The 23,819-nt window shown below is 54.0% G+C and overlaps 2 protein-coding genes across 6 annotated transcripts; one reads left to right on the top strand and one right to left on the bottom strand.

Moving 5' to 3' along the window:
- Positions 1–116: 116 nt before the first annotated feature.
- Positions 117–20,249, bottom strand: ZNF517 (zinc finger protein 517). 5 transcript variants are annotated; one of them, XM_030921485.1, is made up of 5 exons: positions 20,062–20,249; positions 10,796–10,858; positions 9,984–10,110; positions 9,530–9,643; positions 117–1,868 (listed from the first exon to the last, which is right to left on the bottom strand). In XM_030921485.1, the coding sequence occupies exons 2-5, from the start codon at positions 10,826–10,828 to the stop codon at positions 676–678; spliced, it is 1,467 nt and encodes a 488-aa protein (XP_030777345.1). In that variant the 5' UTR covers positions 10,829–10,858; positions 20,062–20,249; the 3' UTR covers positions 117–675. The 5 variants fall into 5 exon arrangements, with proteins under 5 accessions (XP_030777345.1, XP_030777342.1, XP_030777343.1 ...); XM_030921482.1 differs by lacking the exon at positions 20,062–20,249 and adding an exon at positions 14,588–14,962; XM_030921483.1 differs by lacking the exon at positions 20,062–20,249 and adding an exon at positions 13,374–14,645.
- A 96-nt stretch (positions 20,250–20,345) lies between these two features.
- RPL8 (ribosomal protein L8) lies at positions 20,346–22,884 on the top strand. The gene is made up of 6 exons (XM_010375189.2): positions 20,346–20,451; positions 20,677–20,825; positions 20,908–21,049; positions 21,336–21,554; positions 22,359–22,474; positions 22,688–22,884. Exons 2-6 carry the CDS (start codon positions 20,688–20,690, stop codon positions 22,844–22,846), a joined length of 774 nt encoding a protein of 257 aa, XP_010373491.1. The 5' UTR covers positions 20,346–20,451; positions 20,677–20,687; the 3' UTR covers positions 22,847–22,884.
- The last annotated feature ends 935 nt before the right edge of the window (positions 22,885–23,819 follow it).

Below are 23,819 nucleotides of genomic sequence, written 5' to 3'. Positions count from 1 at the left end.
TGGAGTGCCATGGTGCTATCATAGCTCACTGCAGCCTTGACTTCCCAGGCTCAACCCATCCTCCCACCTCAGCCTCCTGAGTAGCTGGGACCACAGCCTGTAGGCACAAGCTACAATACCTGGCTGATTTTTAAATTTTTTGTAGAGAAGTTTCACAAACTTGCCCAGGCTGGTCTCAAACTCCTGGGCTTAAGCAAACCTCCTGCCTCAGCCTCCCAAAGTGATGGGATTACAGGCAGGAGAGGTGGCAGGCAGCTAAGGCACCTTCTATCCTGTGAGTCGGCTTTACAACACCTGAAATTCACCGCCACACAGGGCCTGGTGCTAAGGCCTGGCTGTGCCAGGCTGCATATGCGTCTATGGTGTCCCCCGTGCCCTGCTCTTTGGGGACTGAGCATAGCTGCCCCTCCCTCCCTCACTACTGCCGCTCCTGGACATTTCTGGAAGGTCCCAGGAAATGGCGGCTGATGGCAGTTCCTGAGGCCACACCACGGGCTGCCCGGTGCCCTTTCCCTCCCCACTGCCCGGCTAGAGCAAGCAGCTAAGCTCTTGGTGGGAGCTGGCCCTTTCTTCAGACTTTGCTGCACCTTCAAGACATGGGGTTCTGAATTTCTGCGCTGGGGCCCCGCCGGCTTGGGTGGGCCTCCCGCGTGAATCCCTGGCCTGTCATCCCCATCATCGGGAAGCCCAGGGGGGCGCCCGCCTGCCCTCCGTGTCCTCCTGGCGCTCGCGGCCGTGCACCTTCTGGTGCTGGATGAGGGTGGACAGCCGGCTGCAGGCCCTCCCACAGGCGCGGCACCGGTATGGCCTCTCGCCGCTGTGCAGCCGGTAGTGCTCGTTCAGCGTGTAGCTCCTGCGGAAGGCCTTGCCACACTCGGTGCACGCGAAGGGCTTCTCCTTGGTGTGGATCTTCTGGTGCAGAGTGAGGTTGGACTTGCGACCGAAGGCCTTGCCGCACTCCGCGCACTCGAAAGGCTTCTCGCCCGTGTGTAGGCGCAGGTGCAGCAGCAGCAGAGAGTTGTGTCGGAACAGCTTCCCGCACACCGGGCACTCGTGGGGCGGGTCCCCCACCTGGGGCCTCTGCGCCGCTCTGAGCAAGGCGCCCTGCCCCGTGCCGCCGTCCTGGGGTCCCTCCTCGGCGTGCAGCCGGTGGTGCTTCAGGAGCGAGGACCCTCGGATGAAGCGCTGCCCACACCGCTGGCACCGGTAGGGCCGCTCCCCGCTGTGGATACGGCCGTGCTCGTTGAGGGTGAACCTGCGGCAGAACGCCTTGCCGCACTCGGTGCACGCGAAGGGCTTCTCCCCGGTGTGGAACTTCTGGTGCTGCAGCAGCCGGGAGCTGCGGCTGAAGGCCTTGCCGCACTCGCTGCACACGTAGGGCCGCTCGCGGGTGTGGACGCGGTGGTGGGCAGCCAGCTGCGTGCTCTGCCGGAAGGCCTTGCCGCACTCGCCGCACTGGAACGGCTTCTCCTCCGTGTGGATCAGCTGGTGCCGCAGCAGGATGGAGCTCTGCTTGAAGGCCTTCCCGCACTCCGTGCACTGGAAGGGCTTGGCGCCAGTGTGGATGACCTGGTGCCTGAGCAGCAGTGAGTTGTATCTGAACGCCTTGCCGCACACGCACCTGTAGCGGGGGGCTGAGCTCCCCACAGGCCGGCCCGGGTCTTCCTGCAGAACCCTTGGGGAGGCGCTGCGCTCCCAAGCCCGGGGGTGGGTGAGTTTATCTGACCCGTCCTCAGGACTGCCACGTGGGTGGGGTGGCGCGGGGTGCCCCCCGGGGAGGCACCCCCACACGGTGCCCGGCAGTCCTGCCTGCCTGGAGAGTTTTCTCTGGAGAGGAGACTCCGTGACCCCGACCTCCATCCTGGAATCTGAGAGAAGGAACAGAAAACGGAAGGATGATCCAGCCTCTACACTCAAACGAACTTATTGTTGGAAGAACCTTTTTATTCCCAAGTCTTCCCCCAACACCCAGCTTTACTGAAGTATAAATGACAAATAATACTTGTATACAAGAGGCTGACGCAGGAGAATTGCTTCAACCCAGGATACAGAGGTTATAGTGAGCCGAGATCAAGCCACAGCACTCCAGCCTGGGCCAAAGAGACTGTCTTAAAACAAAACAAACCTTGTATATATTTTTTGTGTACAACATGATTCAGTAAACATGTACACTGTGACACGATAACACAATCAAGTGAAGACAGAGTCTTTGTTAGATGTTCAGGGAGGTTTGAGAAATTATTGCCAGAGGTTTTAAAATCAGGGTTTCAGGCCAGGCGTGGTGGCTCACACCTCTAACCTCAGCACTTTGGGAGGCCGAGGTGGGCTGATCACCTGAGGTCAGGAGTTCGAAACCAGCCTGGCCAACAGAGTGAAACCCCATCTATACTAAAAATACGAAAATTAGCTGGGTGCAGTGGCGGGTGCCTGTAATCCCAGCTATTCAGGAGGCTGAGGCAGGAGAATAGTTTGAACCCGGGAGGTGGAGGTTGCAGTGAGCCAAGACCGCACCACTGCACTCCAGCCTGGGCGACAAGAGCAAAACTCCGTCTCAAAAAAATAATAATAATAAAAATAAAATGAGGGTTTGGGTGAGAAGGGAACAAAAAGGCTAATAATGGCTCCAGCACTGTGGGAGGCTGGCTCATGGAGAGCCCATAGGAGAAGCCCAAGGTCTGGCAGGGAAGACAGGCCAGGCATGAGGTGCAGGTTGCACCTCACTCCACAGCCACGTTCTTTACTCCTCTCTCCTTCAGAGTTCACCCACAGTTCATTCACTCAGCAAACATGTCTGGGCAGGTGCATAAAACAGGTGCCTGCACAGACCTCCGGGACTGGGGGCCTCCTCCCCGGCTCAGGGTTCTTTCTGCAGCCTCCACTGCCCTGAGCTCAGTCCCTGGCACATGGGCCATGGGGAACCAGGAAAACCAAAGCAACCTGTGGGCGGCAAGCCTCTCAGATGCCGAGGCAAGAGACCAAGGGCACAAGCTGTTCCAGTATAATAAAGAAAATATATATAATAAGAATAGTTATACTAGAAACAGATTATAAATATGATATATGAATATTATTAGTCATCAGTTTGTAGCATTACTCTTTATTCTAACATTATAATAATCTCTGTTCTGGCCGGGCGCGGTGGCTCACGCCTGTAATCCCAGCACTTTGGGAGGCCAAGGCGGGCGGATCACAAGGTCAGGAGATCGAGACCATCCTGGCTAACACGGTGAAACCCTGTCTCTACTAATAATACAAAAAAAAAAAAAATTAGCCGGGTGTGGTGGCAGGCGCCTGTAGTCCCAGCTACTCAGGAGGCTAAGGCAGGAGAATGGTGTGAACCCAGGAGGCAGAGCTTGCAGTGAGCCGATACCACACCACTGCACTCCAGCCTGGGCCAAAGTGCAAGACTCTGTCTCAAAAAAAAAAAAATCATCATCATCATCATCATCATCTCTGTTCCACAATTATAACCTAGGAAAAACCAGGCCATACAGAGATAGGAGCTGAAGGGACACAGTGAGAAGTGACCAGAAGCCAAGTATGGGCCCTCTGTCATGCCCGGACAGGGCCACTAGAGGGCTCCTTGGTCTAGCGGTAGCCCCAGTGCCTGGAAAGGCGCCCGTTAGTTACTTAGCAGACGGGAAAGGGAGTCTCCCTCTCCCCTGGGGAGTTAGAGAAGACTCTGCCCCACCACCTCTTGTGGAAGGCCTGACATCAGTCACACCCGCCCGCAGCCTCTGGAGGCCTCACCGTCTCCCTGTGATGCTGTGCTTCACCAGTCACGCTCCTGGTCCACTTTCACGTTCCGCCCTGCACACCTGGCTCTGCCTTCTAGATAGCAGTAGTATAATTAGTGAACGTACTAAGAGTCATTAAATTGCATAGAAGAAATAAAGGTGTAAGCTGTCCTCTCTCTCTCTGCCTCGGCTGCCAAACAGGGAAGGGTCCCCTGCCTGGTGGACACGTGACTCACATGACCTTATCAATCACTGGAGATGACTCACACTCCTTACCCTGTGCCTTTTGCCTTGTATCCAATAAATAACAGCACAGCCTGGCATCCGGGGCCACTACCGGTCTCCGAACCTTGGTGGTGGTGGTCCCCGGGCCCAGCTGTCTTTTCTTCTATCTCTTTGTCTTGTGTCTTTATTTCTACGATTTCTCATCTCCACATATGAGGAGAAAAACCCACAGACCCTGTAGGGCTGGACCCTACATCTGGCTCCAACATGGGGCTCTCCCTTTCTGTGTGAAGTTGCGCCTTGAGCGTGGGACTCAGCAGAGGACTCCGATGACAGATTCCTGAGGATTGTGGTCAATAAGCTTGGTGGTCAACTTGAGCACTCAAAGTATTTCGGGGACACCATGGGACAGGCCAATACTAAGTACTTGGCTTATTTAAACTTTATAAAACCCTCCTGTATTATCGCAACCCTGTCTCTGTTCAGCCCTGCTGTAGGGCTCTCAACCTTCTGCCTGTTTGGCCCGGAAATGAGGCCCTCAACCCTATCCCTCCACAGCCTAGTTTTCCATTTCTCCCGCCTATTTCTCTTTCCACAAATTGGGCTCCCTTGGAGCCACAGGTTCCCTTGAAGCCTGATTCTCTCTCAGAAAGTCAGGCTCCCTTGGCCAGGTACGGAGGCCCACGCCTGTAATCCCAGCACTTCGGGAGGCCGAGGCAGGTGGATCATGAGGTCAGGAGACCGAGACCATCCTGGCTAACACAGTGAAACCCCATCTCTACTAAAAATACAAAAAAATTAGCCAGGAGTGCTGACAGGTGCCTGTAGTCCCAGCAACTCATGAGGCTGAGGCAGGAGAATGGCGTGAACCTGGGAGGCGGAGCTTGCAGTGAGCTGAGATCCGGCCACTGCACTCCAGCCTGGGCGACACAGCGAGACTCCGTCTCAAAAAAAAAAAAAAAAAAAAGGCCAGGCGCGGTGCCTCACGCCTGTAATCCCAGCACTTTGGAAGGCCAAGGCGGGTGGATCACGAGGTTAGGAGTTCGAGACCATCCTAACATAGTGAAACCCCGTCTCTACTAAAAATACAAAAATTAGCTGGGCATGGTGGCGGGGGGCTGTAGTCCCAGCTACTCGGGAGGCTGAGGCAGGAGAATGGCGTGAACCTGGGAGGCAGAGCTTGCAGTGAGCTGAGATCCGGCCACTGCACTCCAGCCTGGGCGACGGAGCGAGACTCCATCTCAAAAGAAAAGAAAAGAAAGAAAGAAAATCAGGCTGTCTTGAAGGCTGGGTCTCTTTCGACAAATAGGGCTCCCTTGAAGAAGCCTCAGGTTCCCTTGAAGCCTGGTCCGCAGCTGCCGCGGCAGCCTGGATTTCAGGCCCACGAAAGACCGGCTCAGCAGTAATCTCATCTCATCCTGGTTTACAGGTTCTCAACTCTTTCTCCATTCAAAATTCCAACCTCTTTTCTGCTTCTGGTCAGGTCACTACTGTGGTTGCCACAACTACCCTTGCCGCTCACAAGCAACAAGTTACATACATTCCTCGAAATGACCCTCCTCTCATGAGGGCTATACCACAGGCAAGAGAATGTGGGGATCCCAAAGCCTGGCAATTTCCTGTAATTTTCCAGCCTCCAATACCTGCTGTCCCTGCAGCATAAAATCAGCCACAGGCCACCGATCTTGCCCAGCAGGCGGCTGATCTCACGGCACCTTCACGCCCCATGTTAATATCTTGTTTTTCTGCGGTACAACAAGCACACCAGCCTGTTTGGTTATTACCTGCCCCCCCCTCAAAAATCCAGACTACTTCTTATCACTATTTAGGAATGCAGCTACAAAACAAGGGTATTAAGCCCCAAAAAATCATCATTCCCCTCACCCGATTACAAGTCCAACAGGCTTTTGCAATCTGCCTTGCTTGGCAAGTCCATTTGGCAGGTTTCCTGGGTATAACTGATAATCATTATCCTAATGTAAAACTATTCCAGTTCTTTAAACTCACTTCTTGGATCTTACCTCACATGACTAGAAATACCCCACTAGCCGAAGTGGTCACTGTTTTTACTGATGCTTCCTGTAATGGCCGAGCAGCACATACAGGGCCAAGAGAACTGTTCGCTAGTTCAGCACAACCAGCTGAGCTGATCTCTGTCATGGCTGTCCTTGAAGATTTCCCTGAACCAGTTAACATTGTTTCTGATTGGGCCTATGTAGTACATGTTGCTGGCAACATTGAAACTGCCTTAATCAAATTTCGGCCTGATGATACCCTACTTTTTCTTTTCCAAAGGTTTCAGTCTGTACTCGGAGCAAGGTCTTCTCCTTTCTACATTACTCACATTCGGGCCCACACACCCCTCCCCAGGCCCCTCTCGGCAGCAAATGCCTGAGCTGATATATTAGTTCTCCCCGTTTTCACTGACACCGAAAATTTTCATGCTTTAACTCATGTCAATGCTGCGGGACTCCAAAAAAAGTCCCCCTCACATGGAAATAAGCTAAAACCACTGCACGTCACTGTCCTACTTGCCAAGTGTTAATTTTACAGCCACTTTCCTCAGGAGTTAACCCTAGAGGACTTTCACAGAATGCTCTCTGGCAAATGGACGTGACTCATTATCCTGCTTTTGGCAAGCTTTCTTTTATATATGTAACTATTGACACATTTTCTCATTTTATCTGGGCCACTTGTCACACAGGGGAAAGTACATCTCATGTTAAACGACTATGCTTTCATGTTTCTCGGTTATGGGCTGTCCCAAGAAACTGAAAACTGACAACGGCCCCAGCTACAGTAGTGCCGCGTTTAAAAAGCTCACTCAAACATGGGCAAGTACTCACACAACTGGCATCCCCTGTAACTCTCAAGGACAGGCCTTGGTGGAAGGAGCCAATAAAACACTCAAAGATCAACTTCGAAAACAGGACACAAGACAAAGAGGGATGCCACTACCCCTCATGCTGAGCTAAATCTAGCTCTTTTTACACTAAATTTCTTAAACCTAGTAAGAAATCAACCTTTTATAGCAGAGAACATTTCACTGGAAATAAATTTGATCCACAAAAAGGAAAGCAGGTACGGTGGAAGGATGCAAAAACTAACAAATGGGAATTAGGCACCGTGGTAACATGGGGCAGGGGTTTTGCTTGCGTTTCCCCAGAAGAAAGACAACAACCCGTGTGGGTTCCCTCCCGGCAACTGAAATGGCACCAAAATTTCAAATATGAAACGCTCTCAGAAACAAAAGGCAAAGACTCCTCACAAATGGAAGGGCAAGGTTCCCCTCCTGACACTTAAACTTCATGACCTCTACATTACGACAAAATCTCGCCATGTGACCTACACCACCAGTCGTTCAACTCCACCAACATGGCGTCAAATAAACGTCTTATCACATCAAACACAAACATTACTACAAGAAAAAGGAATTCCAACGACGATGGGTAATATAATTCCGGCTGCCTTTACAGCGGTCAGTGCAGTGGTGAGTGCGCCAGCAGCTGGGACACCTGAAAAGTCTACCTATTGGGCATATGTTCCTTTTCCCCCTTTAATTCAGTCTGTCTCCTGGGTGGACGCCTCAGTGGAAGTTTCCACTCATGATAGTGCATTCATGCCGGTTCCTAATGATGACAGGTTTCCAACTCAACCAGAAGAAGGTTTAATTTGTCAATTGGCTACAAACATCCACCACTGTGCATTGCAATGTCGCCTGGCTGTTTAGCTTCTTCTTATCAGAACTGGATGTGGACCATATTGTCCTTTAGTAATGATTCTTATTAAGTACATAATATGCTCAGTACCAATTCTTTTCAACTTACGACTGTTCAACTTAACCCACATGAGGAATGGAGGGTTCCTGTTACCACAAAAGATAATTCCACAAAAGGACTGCCAGACTGCTCCAAGGAACCTACAAAGGGACCGTTTTTAGTAAATTCAATTGTATGGAATGATTGTAATGCTCCAAAGGTCATAGTGTTCCAAACTCTAGCTACAGGTGTTGTTACTGACTGGGTTCCAAGAGGGCATTCTTGGCGGAATTGCTCCGGCCAAAATATGACCTGCTCGGAGTTTGTTAGATTATGTAGAGGACAAATGGCAGTCATACAGGTTGAAGGAATGGGTGTCTCCTTACCCATTTAAATGGATGGACACAGGCATTGTTCCTCCTAGACCAAAAATGATTCATCCAATTGTTACCCCGGAACATCCTGAATTATGGAAATTAGCTGCAGCCATGACAGGAATAAGGATATGGAACGCTACTTATCAACTCTCTCCTACTAATACCAAGACACCCATATTCAACATCACCTTGATGTCTGAACAGGTGATGCCTATCAAGAGCTGTCAAACCCCCTTATATGCTGTTGGTTGGAAATGTAATTATCATTCCCAATACACACACTATAGAATGTGATAACTGTAAGCTGTTCATGTCCATTGATGCTACTTTTAATCTCACAACAAGTATTCTCTTGGTGAGGGCTAGGGAGGGGGTAGGCATACCAGTTTCTTTACATCGTCCATGGGAGTCTTCCCCCTCTATTCACAGTCAATGAAGATCTTAAAGGTATCCTCAAAAGAACTAAGAGATTCATTTTAACTCTTATTGCAGTCATTGCAGGTCTAACTGCGGTTACTGCAACAGCCGTAACCGCTGGAGTTGCAATCCACAATTCTGTTTAAACCGCTCAATATGTTGAAGCATGGCAGAAAATCTCCTCCAGACTTTGGAATTCTCAGACTCAAGTTGATCAGAAATTAGCTAATCAAATTAATGATCTCCGCCAGAGTGTAATCTGGCTGGGAGATAGAGTTATGAATTTGGAACACCGTATGCAATTACAGTATGACTAGAATACTTCTGATGACTGCATAACGCCTTATGCTTATAATAAAGATCAACATAGTTGGGAAAAGGTCTTGAGGCACTTAAAAGCCTGGGATGATAACTTAACCTTAGATATTTCTTCTATCTCTTTTGTCTTGTGTGTTTATTTCTACGATCTCTCCTCTCCACACACGAGAAGAAAAACCCACAGACCTTGTAGGGCTGGTCCCTATACAACCCAAGGGTAGAGGTGCACAGACCCGGCCTCTGACACCTTGGGGACACCAAAATGGAAAATTCATGCACTTGGGTCTTCCTGCATAAGTTAGTTTTGACCTTAGACCTACAAGCAAGGCAGTTAGTAGGAACTCTGACCGTGCTGTGAGGAGCTAAACGCACACACCTCCTACTGCGGGAGAAGGGACCTGCACAGAACTGCACGGAGGCCACATTGGCAGCACAGGACACGCCGTGCGGTGGGGCGGGGCCAGGCCACACTGGCAGCACACGACATGCCCTACAGTGAGGCCAGGCCACACTGGCAGCACAGGACACGCCCTGCCGTGGGGCCAGGCCACACTGGCAGCACAGGACATGCCCTGCGGTGGGGCCAGGCCACACTGGCAGCACACGACACGCCCTGCGGTGGGGCCAGGCCACACTGACAGCACACGACACGCCCTGCAGTGGCAGCCGCCCAGGCCTTCCAGTGCTTTGTACTCACCTGTGCACGGGCTGACTTTGGCCACGCTCTGTTCAGCCACCTGCAGAATCAAGGCCCCCGGCTCCTCTCCTTGCTCCAAGAGGGAGATCAGTGCTGGTTTGGCAACAAGAAAGCCTAAGTTCAGAGAAGGAAAGCAGAATGTATCAGTACAGGAGGGAGGAGGGATGCCCGGGTGCCTGGCTGGAGTGCTTGCAGTGGGTCAGGAACACTCACTGTCCCAGGAGGGGCAGCTAGGTGGCCAAGGGGAGATGGGGGGCCTGTCCCAGGAGAGAAGCCTCAGGCAGGCTGATGCTGGCAGTGGCTGCCCAACAGGAAGCAGAGAGGGGCTCCTCGGGGAGCCTCCAGTTTCCCCTCAAAAATGTTTCAGACCTTGAATCTGGAATGGAAACAACTTCCCTTTGAAGCTAACACAGACACACCTCCCGGCCCCAGGACCAAAGGCAGAAGCCCTCACCTAGCGAGGCCAGGTTCCCATAGTTCTCCAGCATCACGTCCCTGTAGAGGGCTTGCTGGTCGGGGGCCAGGCAACTCCATTCTATCCTCGTGAAGTACACAGCCACATCCTCGAACACAACAGCCTCCTGCAACCACATACTCTGCTATCCAGGCAGTCAAGAGCTCGGTGAGAACCCAGCAGACGAGAAACATTTGCGTGATCTGCTAGAGGCCTCTCTCCCTGCTGCTCATCGCTGCATCCACAGGGCCCAGCAGAGTCAGGGCAGCCCAACACTCCCCGAGTGAGCAGCCTCATTCTCAGCACAAGCCCCAGAGAGGAAGAGGGAAAAACTGAACTCGGGGGAGGGAGAAAGATTTACCAGGAAGGGGGTCCCAACCTTGGCCTCACCCTCTCCACAGACCATCAGGGATTTGGGGAAGGAGCACCAGCACTGCGTCCCTACCCTCTGCGTCTCCATTTCCAACACCGGCAGTGAGTCAGCATCAGTAGAGGGAGGATGGCTGACCATTCACACCAGGAAGGAGTCGGGCACTGGGGAAGGACAGGGACCCTGCCCTCAATGGCTGATCACAGAAGCTCAGGGGCCATAGGAGGCCCCAGGAAGCCCACTTCTGCCCAAACGCTGGAAGGATTTGGCAGAGCCACGTGTGCGGCCTGGCCACAGAGCAAGGAGGTGGTCCTCGGCTTGCAGACTCCATCTGGTGATGTGGATGGGTGTGAGGCTCCCCAGAAGGTTCTCAGGGCTGAAAAGCTGAGGCTAGGGGCGAAGCAGTCTCCTGGGGCAGTGGACAGGCTCAGGGGGTGCTCACCTGGGGTCCAGGCATCGGGATTGCCATCGTCATTCCAGGGTACCCTCTGAGGAGGAGCAGGTGCTAGAGGCAGTGAATTCCGGGAGAACATAGAGCCATGAGTGGAAGGAGCCCAGGCCTAAGGCTCTCCAGCCCCCCAAAAGGCCCCTCCAGATCCAGAAGGGAGCAGGAGAGGGTAAAGTGCTGGGGCAATCACATCAGCCACCTCCTTCACGTCCCAAGGAGCAGCTGCACCCAAGCTTCTCCACTGGAACACCCACTCCCTCCAATGTTTGCTGGCTGTCACCTTGCTGAGAGGCCTTCTGCGACTGCCACCTCCCCTCCCGCCTGGGAATTCCTTATCCTCGCTCCTTGCTTTGTTTTTTTCCGTAGCACTATGCCACCTGACATAAGACAAGTTAACGCCCTTGCTCCTTATCTGCCTTCCCTAATTAGATAAGACCTCTGGGCTGTACCCCAAGGGCCTGACAAAGGGCTTGGCACACAGCATATGCTCAGAAGGGATTTATGAAATGAACAAAGCATGACTGGTTAGAGCAAAATTATTGTTTTATTTGAGACAGGGTCTCGCTCTGTCGCCCAGGCTGGAGTATGGTGGCATGATCTCGGTTCACCTCAACCTCTGCCTCCTGGGCTTAAGGGATCCTCCCAGGGTGGCCAAGGTTGCACCATTGCACTCCGGCCTGGGCAACATTGTTCATTAGGAAATGAACAATGGGTGACTCTACAACCAATAAAACCATGTGTGGGAACATCAGAAAACATTCTTGCATTTTACTACATGAAACAAGCAGACCGTAAGCAGAAAACTAAAACTGGTAGCATAAAACCCTAGTTCTCTCTGGGTCATAGAATGACGAGTGGTTCCTGTTTTTCTATTTTTCTTTTCTTTTTTTGAGACAGGGTCTTGCTGTGTGGCACAGGCTGGAGTAGAGTGGTATGATCACTGCAGCCTCAACCTCCTGGGCTCAAGCAATCCTCCCACCTCAGCCTCCTGAGTAGCTGGAACTACAGGAGAATGCTACCACACCCAACTAATTTAAAAAAAAATTTTTTTTTTTTTTTGAGACGGAGTCTCACTTTGTTGCCCAGGCTGGAGTGCAGTGGCACGATCTCAGCTCACTGCAAGCTCCACCTCCCGGGTTCACGCCACTCTCCTGCCTCAGCCTCCAAGTAGCTGGGACTACAGGCGTGCACCACCAAACACGGCTAATTTTTTGTATTTTTAGTAGAGACGGGGTTTCACCGTGTTAGCCAGGATGGTCTCGATCTCCTGACCTCGTGGTCCACCCACCTTGGCCTCCCAAAGTGCTAGGATTACAGGCGTGAGCCACCACGCCCTGCCAAAAAAATTTTTATTATTGATGAGGTCTCACTATGTTGCCCAGGCTGGTCTTGAACTCCTGGACCCAAGTGATCCTCTTGCCTCGGTCTCCCAAAGCACTGGGATTACAGGTGTGAGCCACCACACCCGGCCTCTATTTTTCCAATTTAAGACTTTTTTTGGCCAGGTGCGGTGGAGATCGAGACCATCCTGGCTAATATGGTGAAACCCCACGTCCACTAAAAATACAAAAAATTAGCCAGGAGTGGTGGCAGGCGCCTGTAGTCCCAGCTACTTGGGAGGCTGAGGCAGGAGAATGGCGTGAACCTGGGAGGCAGAGATTGCAGTGAGCCAAAATAGCGCCACTGCACTCCAGCCTGGGTGACGTCTCGCTCTTGTTGCTCAGGCCGGAATGCAATGCTGCAACCTTGGTCATCCTGGCAGGATCCCTTAAGCCCAGGAGACAGATGCTGCAGTGAACCGAGATCATGCCACCAATTCCAGCCTGGGCGACAGAGCAAGACCCTGTCTCAAACAAAACAAAACAATAATTTTGCTCTAAGCAGACGTATACAGAGCAGGCATGATGCCCTGGTCTCCTCACTCTTCCCTTCAACAAACACTTGAGCTCTTGTGTTTGGGTGAAGGTTTCCGGGGCTATCCTTTTCTGTAGAGCTGGAGCTCTAAGTAGCTGCCACTTTGTAAAGAGATGTTTCCCACTAGGCATCAGTTAACAAAAAGCGTGTGTTCAGAGGCCGGGGGCGGTGGCTCATGCCTGTAATTCCAACACTGTAGGAGGCCGATGAGGGCAGATCATTTGAAGTCAGGAGTTCGACACCAGCCTGGCCAACATGGTGAAACCCTTATCTACTAAAAATACAAAAATTAGCCGGGTGTGCTGGCACACGCCTGTAATCCCAGCTGCTTGGGAGGCTGAGGCACAAGAACTGCTTGAACCCAGAAGACAGAGGTTGCAGTGAGCCAAGTTTGCCCCACTGCACTCCAGCCTGGGCGACAGAGTGAGGCACTCTCTCAAAATAAATAAAAATCAATAAAGCGCACGTTTAGAAGCAGGACGGCCGCTTGATCACAATGCTGTGAAGTGACATTTGACAGCAGAGTCCTTTTGACATGTTAGGGTACGAAGGGTGATGGGAGTAGATCAGACAGATTCGTGAATCACCCCTGCACAGAGTGCGCAGACCGATAGCAGACTGATTGCGGAAGAGCAGGACCACACACAGCCCCACTCACTGTCTGTCCAGGGCAGTCTGTGGCAGGACCCACCTGGGCCACTGCGATGGTCACACGTGTTGTCCTCACCCCAACAAGGCCACCAGAGTATCTCAGGGTATGAGGCTGCCAGAAGACTCGATCCCCTGATCCCTCAACACATACCAGGCTCCACTCTGGTAAGAACTGCAACCCCGGACTACGGTTGGACTTGGACTAGGAGAGTAAGTTACCACTGCTGCTTTTTCTTTGCTCATGTCTAGGGAATGCATGTACTCAGGGAGGGGCTACCTGGTTAGAGGGGAAAAAACCTGCTTTTAACTCTATCTTTGGAATTAGGAAATAAACCTTCAATCAGATTAAACAGCACTGGGCTAAAAATAATTGAGCAATGATATGATGACAACAGATCAAACTGTTGCTGAGAGTGCTGAGAGAGAAAATGTCAAAGGGAGGAGGGTACTAATTTAGAAGGAGGACCATCAAGAAATGTTACTGGGGGAAGTAACATTTAACTGGGGTCTAGAAGACTAGGAGGGGTCACCTCCTTCCTTACACAGAATAAGCCCTGTTCCTCGGGAACCTGGGGCACCCTGCTCACTACGCCGCAGCCATGCCAGCCTTCTCTCTGTTCCCCCGCCTGGGAGTTTCTCCTCAGGGATCTGTGGCTGCTTCTCTCGGCCAGCAGGTTTCAGTTCAAATGTTAACTCTTAGTGTCGCTGTTGTTTTGAGAAGGAGTATCCCTCTGTCGCCCAGGCTGGAGTGCAGCGGTGCGATCTTGGCTCACTACAAGCTCCGCCTCCCGGGTTCACGCCATTCTCCTGCCTCAGCCTCTGCGCAGGGTGAATGAAAGCTGCGGGAAACGGCTTCCGCCGGGGAGCGAGGCTGCGGGGAAGAGCCCGCCATCGGGCGGATGCGAGGGGCAGAGCCTGGTTCTTCCCGGAGCAGCCCCACCTCGCCAGGCCTCCCCGCCTGCAGCCTCATCTCTGCGCAGCCGTCCGCCTAGGTGGAGCGGGTCTCTGGGGTCCGGCCGCACGCCCCCGACCACAGCCAGCATGGACCGGGGCGCAGGGCCCTTCGCCCAGAGGAGGGTTACGGACTCAAGGCGAGCGGAGGCGGCAGTGCCGGCTGCGGGTCCGCTCCCTGTCGAGCTCCGGGGGCTGCAGCCTCCACTGGGTCGGGCTTCGAGGAACGCGCCCCTCCCAGTCCCCGCCTCGCGGCCGGGGCCGACTCACCCTGGGCCGCCGGGACCGCGCGGGGAGGAGCTCAGGGCGCCCGGCGCTCAGGCCCCGGTTCCTGCCCCGCCCCCGGAAACGGCCGCTGCGCCGCTCTGGGAGGCCTGGAGGACCGCGCACCTCGATGGCGCTCGCCAGGGCCTCAGCGAGGGGCGCTCCTCGGGGGTTCCTGGCGAGACCGGGTATCAGTCCCACGCCCCAGGGGCGCGGAAGAGCGTCGACGTTCTCAGCGCCCCGTTTCCCCCGGGATCGGAGGCGGCGAACGTTCAGCCCTTGCGCCCACTCCCTGCCTCCGGATGGCCTGCGAGGGTTGGGGAGCACGGCGCGGAATCGATTCCTGGCCCCGCAGGAACGGCGGAGCTGGGGCATCGGGCCGGGGTCTGTCTCTTATATAAATTTATGGCATTGTTTAGTATGACTTTTTTTTTTTTTTTTTTTTTTTGAGCCTGAGTCTCGCTCTCGTTGCCCAGGCTGGAGTGCAGTGGCGTGATGTCGGCTCACTGCAACCTCCGCCTCCCAGGTTCACGCCATTCTGCCTCAGCCTCCCGAGTAGCTGGGACTACAGGCGCCCTCCAACCACGCCCGGCTAATTTTTGTAGTTTTAGCAGAGACGGGCTTTCACCATGTTGCCCAGGCTGATCTCGAACTCCTGATCTCAGGTGACCCGCCGCCTCGGCCTCCCAAAGTGCTGGGATTACAAGTGTGAGCCACCGCACCCAGACAGTTTCTGGAATCTTGAAGTGTCTCTGCTGCTCCCTCTGATCACTCTCAGACCACCTCTCCTGTCTGCACACAAGGGTGGTCATTCTGACTTCTAACAGCCCTGTGACTTTTGTAAACATTTGTATGCTCTTTGTATTTACTAATTTAATCCTCACGGTAATCATATCAAAATACTACTGTTCCCATACTAAAATGACGAGAGCATAGTGTCCCTGTTATCTGCCAAGGTCTCGTCTCTTTTTTTTTTTTTTTTGAGACGGAGTTTTGCTGTTGTTGCCCAGGCTGGGGTGCAATGGCGCCATCTTGGCTCACCATTACCTCCGCCTCCCAGGTTCTCCTGCCTCAGTATCCCGAGTAGCTGGGATTACAGGCATGCGCCACTACGCCCGTTTAATTTTGTATTTTTAGTAAGGACGGGGTTACTCGATGTTGGTCAGGCTGGTCTCGAACTCCTGACCTCAGATGATCTGCCCTCCTCGACCTCCCAAAGTGCTGGGATTACAGGCGTGAACCACTGTGCCTGGCCAAGGTCTCATCTCTTAAGTAACAGAACTGGGATCCAACCCACAGACCTGGCTCCAAGTCACATATTCTTTTTTTAAAAAATTTAATAATTTTTTTCAAGTCACATATTCTTTAGCCACTAAACTGTGGTGTGAAACCATCATGCAAGTGGGAAGAACAGTTCAATTCATGAAACTTGGTGTGCTGAAAAATTCCCACACACCTCCACACACATTTTAGGGATGGTTTCGCACACGCTCTAGGTTTTCCAGATCCTCTGAATGGCAACCGTACCCTGGGAGGAGGTATGAGGATCAAAGAAGGTAAGGGACTCGTCCAGAGCCACAGCTGGTTGGGAGCCAGGTCAGATTTGAGCACAAGACAGACCAGGAACCATCATTTTCTTCCTTTTTACAAGGATAGGGGAAACTGGGTCAGGAGGGTGACACTTGTCTACGTAGGCTCAGCCCAGCACTCTACATGGGTGGTGCTAAACTTGTGTGATGTCTACCTAGATCCTTGTCCCAGGACTGGATGCCTGTAGGTTCCTCAGACTCTTTGGGGGACCAAGGGTGTCTCCTGCATTCACACTGCTGACAGCAGATCTGCTCAGGAGTGAGGCACAGGCTGGGTAGGACAGAGGCACTCCGGATTCGGGGTCCAGCAGGAGGGACTGGTGGACACTTGCTCTGTCCCTACAACCATCTTTGGGGAAGGGATCATGACTCCCCTCAGGGCCATGGCACATAATTTCAGATAATATGGGTATTATGGTGAACTTGGATGTCCAAAAATTCTATGTAAATCCTGTGCTGTTCTCATTGTAAAAGGATGCCAAAACTTCCAACTATTTAATCACACATGTGGGGTCCCAGAGAATGTTCACCCACAGCTTTATGTCAGGTTGACATGATGCATCCAAGCCATATAGACGGCAGGGGTCATGGAGATTTAGCACTCACTAACCCGTTGGGCTTCACAATACACTACCTTAACCCCTCTCGGAAAAATTTTAACACGCACCTTCAAGCTGTCCCCAAGCATGTGCAATCTCCATCCTCGCAACCACCCCACCTCTTCCTGTTGGCATTGGCCCCTGGGGTCTCCCCTCACCCACTCCTGAATGGGTAACAGGGTCCTATGGGTAATCCCACCCGAGGCACTGAAAGCACATGGGAAAACTATCTCAGAGAATCTTTTTTTTTTTTTTTGAGACGGAGTCTTGCTCTGTCGCCCAGGCTGGAGTGCAGTGGCCGGATCTCAGCTCACTGCAAGCTCCGCCTCCCGGGTTTACGCCATTCTCCTGCCTCGGCCTCCCAAGTAGCTGGGACTACAGGCACCCGCCACCTCGCCCGGCTAGTTTTTGTGTATTTTTTTTTTAGTGGAGACGGGGTTTCACCGTGTTAGCCAGGATGCTCTCGATCTCCTGACCTCGTCATCCGCCCCTCTCGGCCTCCCAAAGTGCTGGGATTACAAGCTTGAGCCACCGCGCCCAGCCTATCTCAGAGAATCTTATTGGAAATACGTTTTCACAAGACATAGCTCCAGAATTGCAAGACACTTATTTAGAAAAGCAGTGTGCATGGGGCTGGGCGCAGTGGCTCATGCCTGTAATCCCAGCACTTTGGGAGGCCAAGGTGAGTGAATCATGAGATCAGGAGTTCAAGCCCAGCCTGGTCAAGATAGTGAAACCCCATCTCTACTAAAAATACAAAAAATTAGCTGGGCACGGTGGCAGGCGCCTGTAATCTCAGCTACTCGGGAGGCTGAGGCAGGAAAATTGCTTGAACTCAGAGGGCAGAGGTTGCAGTGAGCTAAGATAGCGCCACTGCACTTCAGCCTGAGCGACAGAGTGAGACTCCGTCTCAGAAAAAAAAGCAGTGTGCATGAAAAGTACTTAGATCAGTCCCTGGCCCGTAAAAAGTACCCAGTATTGGCCAGGTGTGGTGGCTCACACCTGTAATCCCAGCACTTTGGGAGACCAAGGCAGGTGCATCACCTAAGGTCAGGAGTTCAAGACCAGCCTGACCAATATGGTGAAACCCCATCTCTACTAAAAAATACAAAACTTAGCCGGGCGTGGTGGTGTGCGCATATAGTCCCAGCTATTCGGGAGGCTGAGACAGAAGAATCGCTTGAACTCAGGAGGCGGAGGTTGCAGTGAGCCCAGATCACACCATTGCACTCCAGCCTGGGCAACAAGAGTGAGACTCCGTCTCAAAAAAAAAAAAAAAAAGTATATATATATATTCCTTTTATTAGAGTGACCCCATTTTAGCCATATGTGATGGTGTGCCCATATGTGGGATACAATTATGCTACGGGGGTGTGGTGGCGGGGGCAGGGAGATAAGGACACATCAGTTGTGGGGGATTGGGGGTGCAGGCAGATAATGCTGGTGGGGGAGGGGAGCCAAGCTGAGCAAGACAGAGGATCACAATTTCTCATGTTTATACCTAATTACTCCTGCATGTATGGGACAAGAAACATTTGAAGAACAATTTCAAAAGGAAATTTTTTTTGTGTGTGGTGGAGTTTTGCTCTTGTTTCCCAAGCTGGAGTGCAATGGTACAATCTCGGCTCACCACAACCTCCACCTCCTGGGTTCAAGTGAGTCTCCTGCCTCAGTCTCCCGAGTAGCTGGGATTACAGGTGCCTGCCACCACACCCAGCTAACTTTTGTATTTTTAGTATAGACGGGGTTTCTCCATGTTGATGAGGCTGGTCTCGAACTCCTGACCTCAGGTGATCCTCCCGCCTCGGTCTCCCAAAGTGCTGGGATTACAGGCATGAGCCATCACACCTGGCTGGCAATAATTTCTAAGAATAAAGTTTGAAAAGCAGGTTAGGGGTGACGTCGGTAGCACAAGCAGAGGCACTGTGTGTGGAGAGCCTAATCCTGGCCCCAAGAAAGATGGCTCCACCCCAGAAGGCTGGAAAACCTCATGTCCAGTGTTTGTGGCCTCGCCTGGAGTGGCTGTCAAATGACCTAGAACTGCACAGCCCCTGCTGTGTGCCAGGTCAAGACTGAGCCTAGTCATATAGTCCTCAGGACTGTCGGGTGGATGCTGGCAAGGCCATGTCTCTTCGAGCCTTAAAGCGGCCTGGTCAGCCTCCTGGCTGCACCTAGGATCTTGGGAGCTGCATCTCATCCCAGAGACCCGTGAGACCATCTTGGGGAACCCCACAGCCTGTGTGTCCAAGCACTCTTCTCATCTCTATCCCGCACCCAACTCTCCTTCTGCTCCTGCAGAGAAGCAGATGTGCTCAGGAGTGAGGGACAGGCTGGGCCTGTGGGCCAATTTTGGGTTGATCCCAGAACCTCTCACACTGCCCCTGGGGTCCAGTCCTGCCCCTCAGCCCCTGGCCCTGCTGTGGACTGGGCTGCTTCCTGAGTCCCCACCTGCAGCTCCTCCTCGATCCCCCTGCCAACCCTAGGGGAGGGCCTCCTTCAGCAGCCCTTTCTCTCCCCTATGAGCAGCGGCGGCCACAGGACACCCCTTCCACCCTCTCCTGTCTCTTTCTCACGATGTCAACCCTGCCTCAGCCCCTGCAGGGTCTAGGAAATACCCCACTTCCCAGTCCTGACTGCAAGCCTCTCCCACCCACTGGGACCCCTGCTTTCACCTCCTTGCTGCCTCCTCAACCACGGCCTCGCCTGTGCTCGACAGTGCTCACTCAGCCAGGGACTCTCTCCTGAAAAACCTCTTCCCCACCACCCCCCGCCCCCGGCCTCGGGGTCCCACCCCTTAGGGACTCGATTCCGCGAAGCCCCTCTCCACAGCATGTGCCGCTGGACCCCCAGTCGGGCTGACTCTTTCCAGCTCAGGTCTCCACTGCCCCTCCCAGTTTCCATTTCTTGCTCCTTCCTCACCCACCTCTCCCGCACAGAATTTGGTCAGGGTACGGTCCAGTCTGCTATTATTCGTCCTCCTCGCAGCATGTGACCCAGCCCATCCCCGCTCTTCTCCCTCGCCCCGGGACCCTCCAGCTTGGCCCTCCCCACTTCCTGGGCCGGCCGGCCCTCGCCCTCGGCAAGGATCCCCGGGCTCCTTTCCTCGACGCCCGACCTCTCCAAGGGCCTACAGTGGACAAGGTCCCGGCGTCCAGCAGCGCCCGTCCATCAGGGAGACGGTCATCTGCCACCTGCAAACCACGACGTTCCACGAGTGGGTACACGCATCTCCCCTGCCCATCTCCTGCTCTGCATCAGCGAGAACCCCTCCGCCTACACGGAAGCCCCTCACCAGGCAAAGCCGGGAGCGCCAGACCCCGTGGCCCGGAGTGGGTCGCTCTGTGACGCCCTGGACAGTTCACTCAACCACTCGGCGCCTCCTCGGCCACTCAGAGAACACGTGCCCTCCCGGAGACCCCGGTGAAGGCCAAGCACTCTTTCGCTCCTTCCGAGCCCGCGCCAGCAGGACCTCGCGCGCCGCGTCTCCCGGTGCGCCTGCGCGGGGGCCCCAGCGGCGGAAAAGTAGGCGGGGCCGGCGGCCACTGGTGACTACAAGCCCGGCGTGCACCGCGCTGGACTGGCCGTGGCGCGCCCGGAAGGTGTCGCGGCCCTGGGCCCCGCCCCGGAAGATAAGGCGGCTCGCGGACGTCGCGTTTCCTCTTTCGGCAGCGCTAGTAAGCTGGTAGGTCGTGCTTGCGGCTCTGCGGCATGGGCAGTATCCGCCGCCATCCTTCTCCTTGAGGCGCGCTGAGACGCGGGCCGGCCCTCCTGAGAGGATGGCGGTGCGGGCGCCCGCGGAGAGGATAGCGGGTGGTGGGCGCGGCGGCCTTGGAGGCAAGGTCCCGGAAAGCCGGGCTGGCGGGGGTGCCCGGGCCGCCCGGACGCGCTAACCGTGAATCGCCCCCAGGACCCGTCGTCATGGGCCGTGTGATCCGTGGACAGAGGAAGGGCGCCGGGTCTGTGTTTCGCGCGCACGTGAAGCACCGTAAGGGCGCTGCGCGCCTGCGCGCCGTGGATTTCGCCGAGCGGCACGGCTATATCAAGGGCATCGTGAAGGTGCGGAACGCTGGCCAGGGCGGGGCGGGAGGGGACGGGACTCCCGGCCGGAACGCCGCACTTACGCCGCCCCTGCCCGCAGGACATCATCCACGACCCGGGCCGCGGCGCGCCGCTCGCCAAGGTGGTCTTCCGGGATCCGTACCGGTTTAAGAAGCGGACGGAGCTGTTCATTGCCGCCGAGGGCATTCACACGGGACAGTTTGTGTATTGCGGCAAGAAGGGTTAGCATCGCGGCGGGGAAGCAAGGTCGGGGTGGGGAGAGGTCTGGGTGTTGCCTGAGGAGTTAACGTCCTAAACCGGTGTGGGAACCTCGCAGCAGAATGTTGGGGTGGGGACATACGGGGGGCCAGGCCAGTGGCTACGGTGAGCACTGGTGGGTGCTCAGAGAGCTGCCCCGGGAGGCTGGATGTTGAATGCTGTGCTCGCAACTTCGCGCGCTACTTAGAGCGAGTGGGGGTCGCATTGCCTCTTACCGCGCTGACGGCCTGATGCTGCTTCCCTTTGCAGCCCAGCTCAACATTGGCAATGTGCTCCCTGTGGGCACCATGCCTGAGGGTACGATCGTGTGCTGCCTGGAGGAGAAGCCTGGAGACCGTGGCAAGCTGGCCCGGGCATCAGGGAACTATGCCACCGTTATCTCCCACAACCCTGAGACCAAGAAGACCCGTGTGAAGCTGCCCTCCGGTTCCAAGAAGGTTATCTCCTCAGCCAACAGAGCTGTGGTTGGTGAGTACCAGGCAGCAGTTGAATGCTGAGGGCTGTTGGGTGAACAGGCTGTGAGCGCTGGCGGACAGCCAGTAGCTAGACTTGGTTCCTGGAATTACCTGTTGTTTCAAAACTTGGGTTTTGTAAGTTTGAGGTTATTCTGTAGTCTCAGTTTTCGTCACTGTAAAATGGGCACAATAGTGCCTGCCTTATTGCTGTTGTGGCATTAAATGAGATTGGGATTAAGTCACTTGGGACTTGAATTCTAGTCTGGGCTTCCTGATTGCTGTACTTGCATACAGTTGGTTAACAGCTTTTTCAGATAAGGCAGGGAGAGAGTTGTGACTTTCTCAAAAACACCTCCTGAGTGAGTGAAGGAGGATTTGAGTCTTGGTTAACTCGCTGTGCTGTTGGGAACATTGGAATCCTTGTTACGAACTCAGCCTCGCACAGGGGAGGCCCTGAGGTGGTATTCCTGGAATAAGCAAAGCTGAGATGGGGCAGGCTGAATCAAGTGTCCCGTGTCAAGTTGAGTGACCTGCCGGATGTCTCACACATGGTGAAGGGGTGCTTCCCTGTGCTTGGAGCTCAGCCAGCATTCTGGGTGATAGAGGTGAGGGCCTTGGCTTGACTGCCCAGTGTGGATTGAAGAAACTGGATGTCGGCTCACAGGGTGCAAGGGGCTCTCTAGGGTGGAGGCGAATGGGCTTTTTGCTGGGTAGTTGGATGTAGTATTGTGAAGGTGCGTGACAGGAGATTGAGGGGAGGCGGTGGGGGTGCTCTGACCGACTAGAGGTTCCCTGAGGTACCTGATCTCCCTTACAGGTGTGGTGGCTGGAGGTGGCCGAATTGACAAACCCATCTTGAAGGCTGGCCGGGCCTACCACAAATATAAGGCAAAGAGGAACTGCTGGCCACGAGTACGGGGTGTGGCCATGAATGTAAGTAATGCAGAAATGCAGGATTGGGTATTCAAGGCACGGTGGCCACACGAGCAGGCAAGTCCCATCCATAGGTGGCCCTGCAGGAGGGACATCTGCAGTGGGAGGAGCAGTGGGTGGTGGTTTGTAGTCACAGGACTGTTGATCTTGCTCCAACCCTCCTGAAGGAGGTGGGCTCACCCGCATTCTAAAGCCATCTTCCTCTGCCTACAGCCTGTGGAGCATCCTTTCGGAGGTGGCAACCACCAGCACATCGGCAAGCCCTCTACCATCCGCAGAGATGCCCCTGCTGGCCGCAAAGTGGGTCTCATTGCTGCCCGCCGGACTGGACGTCTCCGGGGAACCAAGACTGTGCAGGAGAAAGAAAACTAGTGCTGAGAGCCTCAATAAAGTTTGTCTTTATGCCACCAGGCTGTGCCCACCCCCATGGTTTCAAAGGGAGGGGTCCCTGCTGGGAGGATTTCTGTGGGATCCCCTGGTTGGTACTGGGAGGAAGGTAGACTACTGGAGTAGACCACCAATGAGTGGTGGAAGCGTGAAGGGAAAGTCTACAACTAGAAATGAGGTGCAGGTACCCTGGGCAAGACCCTTGCTTCTACACAGAGGGGACCAAGACACTTAGGTGGGTGACTCAGTACCATGGCTTGCAGTGCTTGGATGTAAGCACTTATTTCACATATGGGGAAACTGAGGAACAGGAAACAGATAGGACACAATCATGAGCCTGGTGTTCTGGACCATACCCTCACTCGGCCAGCTCACTGCTAACTTGCTCAGCACCTGAGGCGTTCCTTTGCCCATGGTCTTTGGCTACATCCTTCCCCTCCGTACTGGGTACAGCCCTGCTGATGTCAGTGTGTTTTTGTAAAGTCACTGCCAGGGATACCGGGCTTGCAGGTGTCTGTCTTGCACTGAGAACTTGGGATGGGCCTGGAGGAACGTGGGACAGACACTCTGTCTACAGCCAGGAAGTTATTCCTAGCCTGGCCTTTACCATTCTGTTCTGCAGACGACTGGGAGCACCCTGTATGCATTCCCACCCTGCCATGGTGGGGAGTGGTCACTGACTGGAGGGTTCTGGGTGCTTTTTCCTGTGGGTGGAGCCTCATGCCTTACCTCATTTTCTATCCTGATAGTGACAGGTGAGGTTGAGGGTGGTGATTGAGTGTGGGGTCCCAGGTCACTGCTGGGATTGCTGAACAAAGGGATGAATGTATGCAGTGCGTGTATGGGGATCCCAGAGCACCCAAGAGTCCCTTCACCCACCCACCCAGAGCCATACACTGCAGAGAAACTAACCAGGAACAGCCCCCAAAGCTGCATTGATTACCTTATTCTGAGCACA

Source organism: Rhinopithecus roxellana, chromosome 17, assembly GCF_007565055.1.
Source record: "Rhinopithecus roxellana isolate Shanxi Qingling chromosome 17, ASM756505v1, whole genome shotgun sequence".
In the NCBI taxonomy this organism is placed as follows: Eukaryota; Metazoa; Chordata; class Mammalia; order Primates; family Cercopithecidae; genus Rhinopithecus; species Rhinopithecus roxellana.
This window is presented reverse-complemented; position numbering and strand designations above follow the sequence as displayed.

Excerpts from the sequence above, each read along its gene's own strand:
- ZNF517 (XM_030921482.1), bottom strand. The coding sequence starts at position 14,956 with ATGCCCCAGCTCCGCCGTTCCTGCGGGGCCAGGAATCGATTCCGCGCC. Across the intron at positions 10,859-14,587 it reads CGCGGTCCCGGCGGCCCAGG|CACCTGCTCCTCCTCAGAGG; the intron begins GTGAGTCGGCCC and ends CACTGCCTCTAG. Across the intron at positions 1,869-9,529 it reads CAAAGTCAGCCCGTGCACAG|ATTCCAGGATGGAGGTCGGG; the intron begins GTGAGTACAAAG and ends TCCTTCTCTCAG.
- RPL8 (XM_010375189.2), top strand. The coding sequence starts at position 20,688 with ATGGGCCGTGTGATCCGTGGACAGAGGAAGGGCGCCGGGTCTGTGTTT. Across the intron at positions 20,826-20,907 it reads ATATCAAGGGCATCGTGAAG|GACATCATCCACGACCCGGG; the intron begins GTGCGGAACGCT and ends CCCTGCCCGCAG. Across the intron at positions 21,555-22,358 it reads AGCCAACAGAGCTGTGGTTG|GTGTGGTGGCTGGAGGTGGC; the intron begins GTGAGTACCAGG and ends TCTCCCTTACAG.